General features: G+C 54.7%; 1 protein-coding gene across 1 annotated transcript in view; it reads left to right on the forward strand.

Moving 5' to 3' along the window:
• The window catches only part of LOC106821070 (synaptotagmin-17-like), a 16,537-nt gene extending 15,479 nt beyond the window's left edge, over positions 1-1,058 (forward strand). Inside the window, exons 5-6 of the mRNA XM_014825714.1 lie at positions 739-859; positions 1,006-1,058. Coding sequence (XP_014681200.1) covers positions 739-859; positions 1,006-1,058 — 174 coding nt within the window. The remainder of the gene's footprint in view (positions 1-738; positions 860-1,005) is intronic.
• Positions 1,059-2,369: the final 1,311 nt, after the last annotated feature.

The raw sequence follows: 2,369 nt of genomic DNA on the forward strand, positions 1-2,369 counted from the left end.
GATGGATGGATGGATGGATGGATGGATGGATGGATGGATGGATTGATAGATGGATGGATATATGGATGGATGGCTGGCTGGATGGATGGAGGATGGATGGATGGTGAGAATATTGACTCATCGCCCCCTCATCATCATCCGTCGCTTCCTCGCGGTGACTCTAGCTGTGGCTTCATCACGTCATCGTAATAACCCCCACACCTCTTCACGGTGACCCCCTCACCGCTCGCCGTTAACTTTCGCCACTTTATATTATAGGCGACCACGCTCGCAGATATTTTTCCTTCGTGATGAAACCAGCTGCTACCGCGGACATGTACGACAGGCCGAGTGGCAGCGCGCGATGAGTGCAATCACGAGGTTAAGGAGGCCCGTGCCTCCGTACAGCCGCCGCCGCGGGCGTCGTTAGCGCTGCGACCGCTCGCTGTTTTACGTCATTACGCTGTGCTGACGACGGCTTGCGTGTACGTGTCAGCTCCAGACACGTACACACGTATTCAGCGGGCTTCGGTTTGACAGATAGATTTTTAGCGAGTGCTAGCTAGGCGGCTGCGCGTTAATGTACGTAAGCGCTTATGATATACACGGTGGCGATAGACACGCGAGTGGGTCTCTCGTCACCGCACGCGATGCACGCACGCACGCCTGCCCGCGAAGGCGTCGACCCATTATAATCGCATGCGTTAATCCTGCGGCGCGAGGCGGCGAGGGATGCATTCATTCTGCTTATTTCTTCAGGAGAATCCGGAGCTAGGAGAGATACTGCTGTCGATCTATTACCTACCCAGCGCCGGCAGATTAAACGTAGACGTCATCAAAGCCAAGCAACTGTTGCAGACGAACATAACGGGCGGTTCCAGTAAGTATCTACATAGCGAGGCGCGCGAAAGATTTATACATTACACTTTCGTGGCAATCGATATTGGAAATCAAGAGCGTTCGATACGGAATCAATTGATAGCATTTCGTCTTTGCATACACAATTCCACACGTTATACCTTTTAGGAATATCGATATTCGAAACCAAAAGTGAAGTCGATACAGAATTATTTCCGTGACCACGTGTCTCGTCTTTGTATGCGCGCACAATGCTAATGATTGTGGCGGAACGCGAATCGCAGACGTAAAATTGACGTCTGGCGCGACACTTTCGTTGCTACGCACGGCTGACAAACCTGCGTCACACACCTGTGACACTCACTACACCCGCGCTATGGCTGTCACGTATAGCGACTGATAATTCGGCAGCGAGTGCAGCGAACGAGAATCGCGGCTATATGAGCGCTAGACGGGCCGGCACACACGCACGTGGGCGGCAATACGACCGTGATGCGACTACGCGCAGAAGACAGCACATGCAGTAGCCCTCGTTATCCTCCGCGCGCGTGTGTGTGGGCAGCAGTGATTAGCTGTTGTTCAATCAGTCATCAAATTACCTAGCGCGCGCCACGGTGAGCGCCCCGCGTGTATTATATATTAACTTGCAATGCTGACAACGGATTGTTCTGTGGGTGAGAATGACGGCCGAACAGAATTGCTTTAATACGTCGCAATATCTGTCCGCTGAATTTCTGAGCGTCGAAATTTCGTGGGTTTAGTAGGATGACGGCGGCGTCGAACGGCGGCTGATTTATGCCGTCGTTTGTCCATCGATCGGCCAATTACAAAGCCGCGGACAGAGTAGGCCTATCTGAAGGCCCGATAAAGATGCTGAGGCTATTATGTCAATTCCTTACTTCAAAAACATCCCGATAACTCACCGGCGGCTAAATAATCTAGCGAGCCCACGCACACGCGCATGCACGCACGCACGCACGCACGCACGCACATCCCCACGATGAAACGAACGGATAGACTCACGGCACATGCACACGCACACGCGCACGCGCATGCACGCACGCACGCACGCACATCCCCACGATGAAACGAACGGATAGACTCACGGCACATGCACACACCCACACGCACACGTACACGCACACGAACACGCGCACGCGCATGCACGCACGCACATCCCCACGATGAAACGAACGGATAGACTCACGGCACATGCACACGCACACGCACACGCGCACGCGCATGCACGCACGCACGCACATCCCCACGATGAAACGAATCGATAGACTCACGGCACACGCACACGCACACGCACACGCACACGCACACGCACACGCACACGCACACGCACACGCACACGCACACGCACACGTCTCACATGAAAACGAACGGATAGGACTCATGGCAACCGCGCACTGCAGCAATGCACGCACGCACGCACGACGCTTACTCCCAGATGAACACGAAACGATAGACTCCGGGCACTGCACCAACGCACACGGCCCCGGCGACCACACCACGCCACGCGCACG

The sequence above is a fragment of the Priapulus caudatus genome, unplaced genomic scaffold (genome assembly GCF_000485595.1).
Source record: "Priapulus caudatus unplaced genomic scaffold, Priapulus_caudatus-5.0.1 Scaffold58, whole genome shotgun sequence".
Lineage (NCBI taxonomy): Eukaryota > Metazoa > Priapulida > Priapulimorpha > Priapulimorphida > Priapulidae > Priapulus > Priapulus caudatus.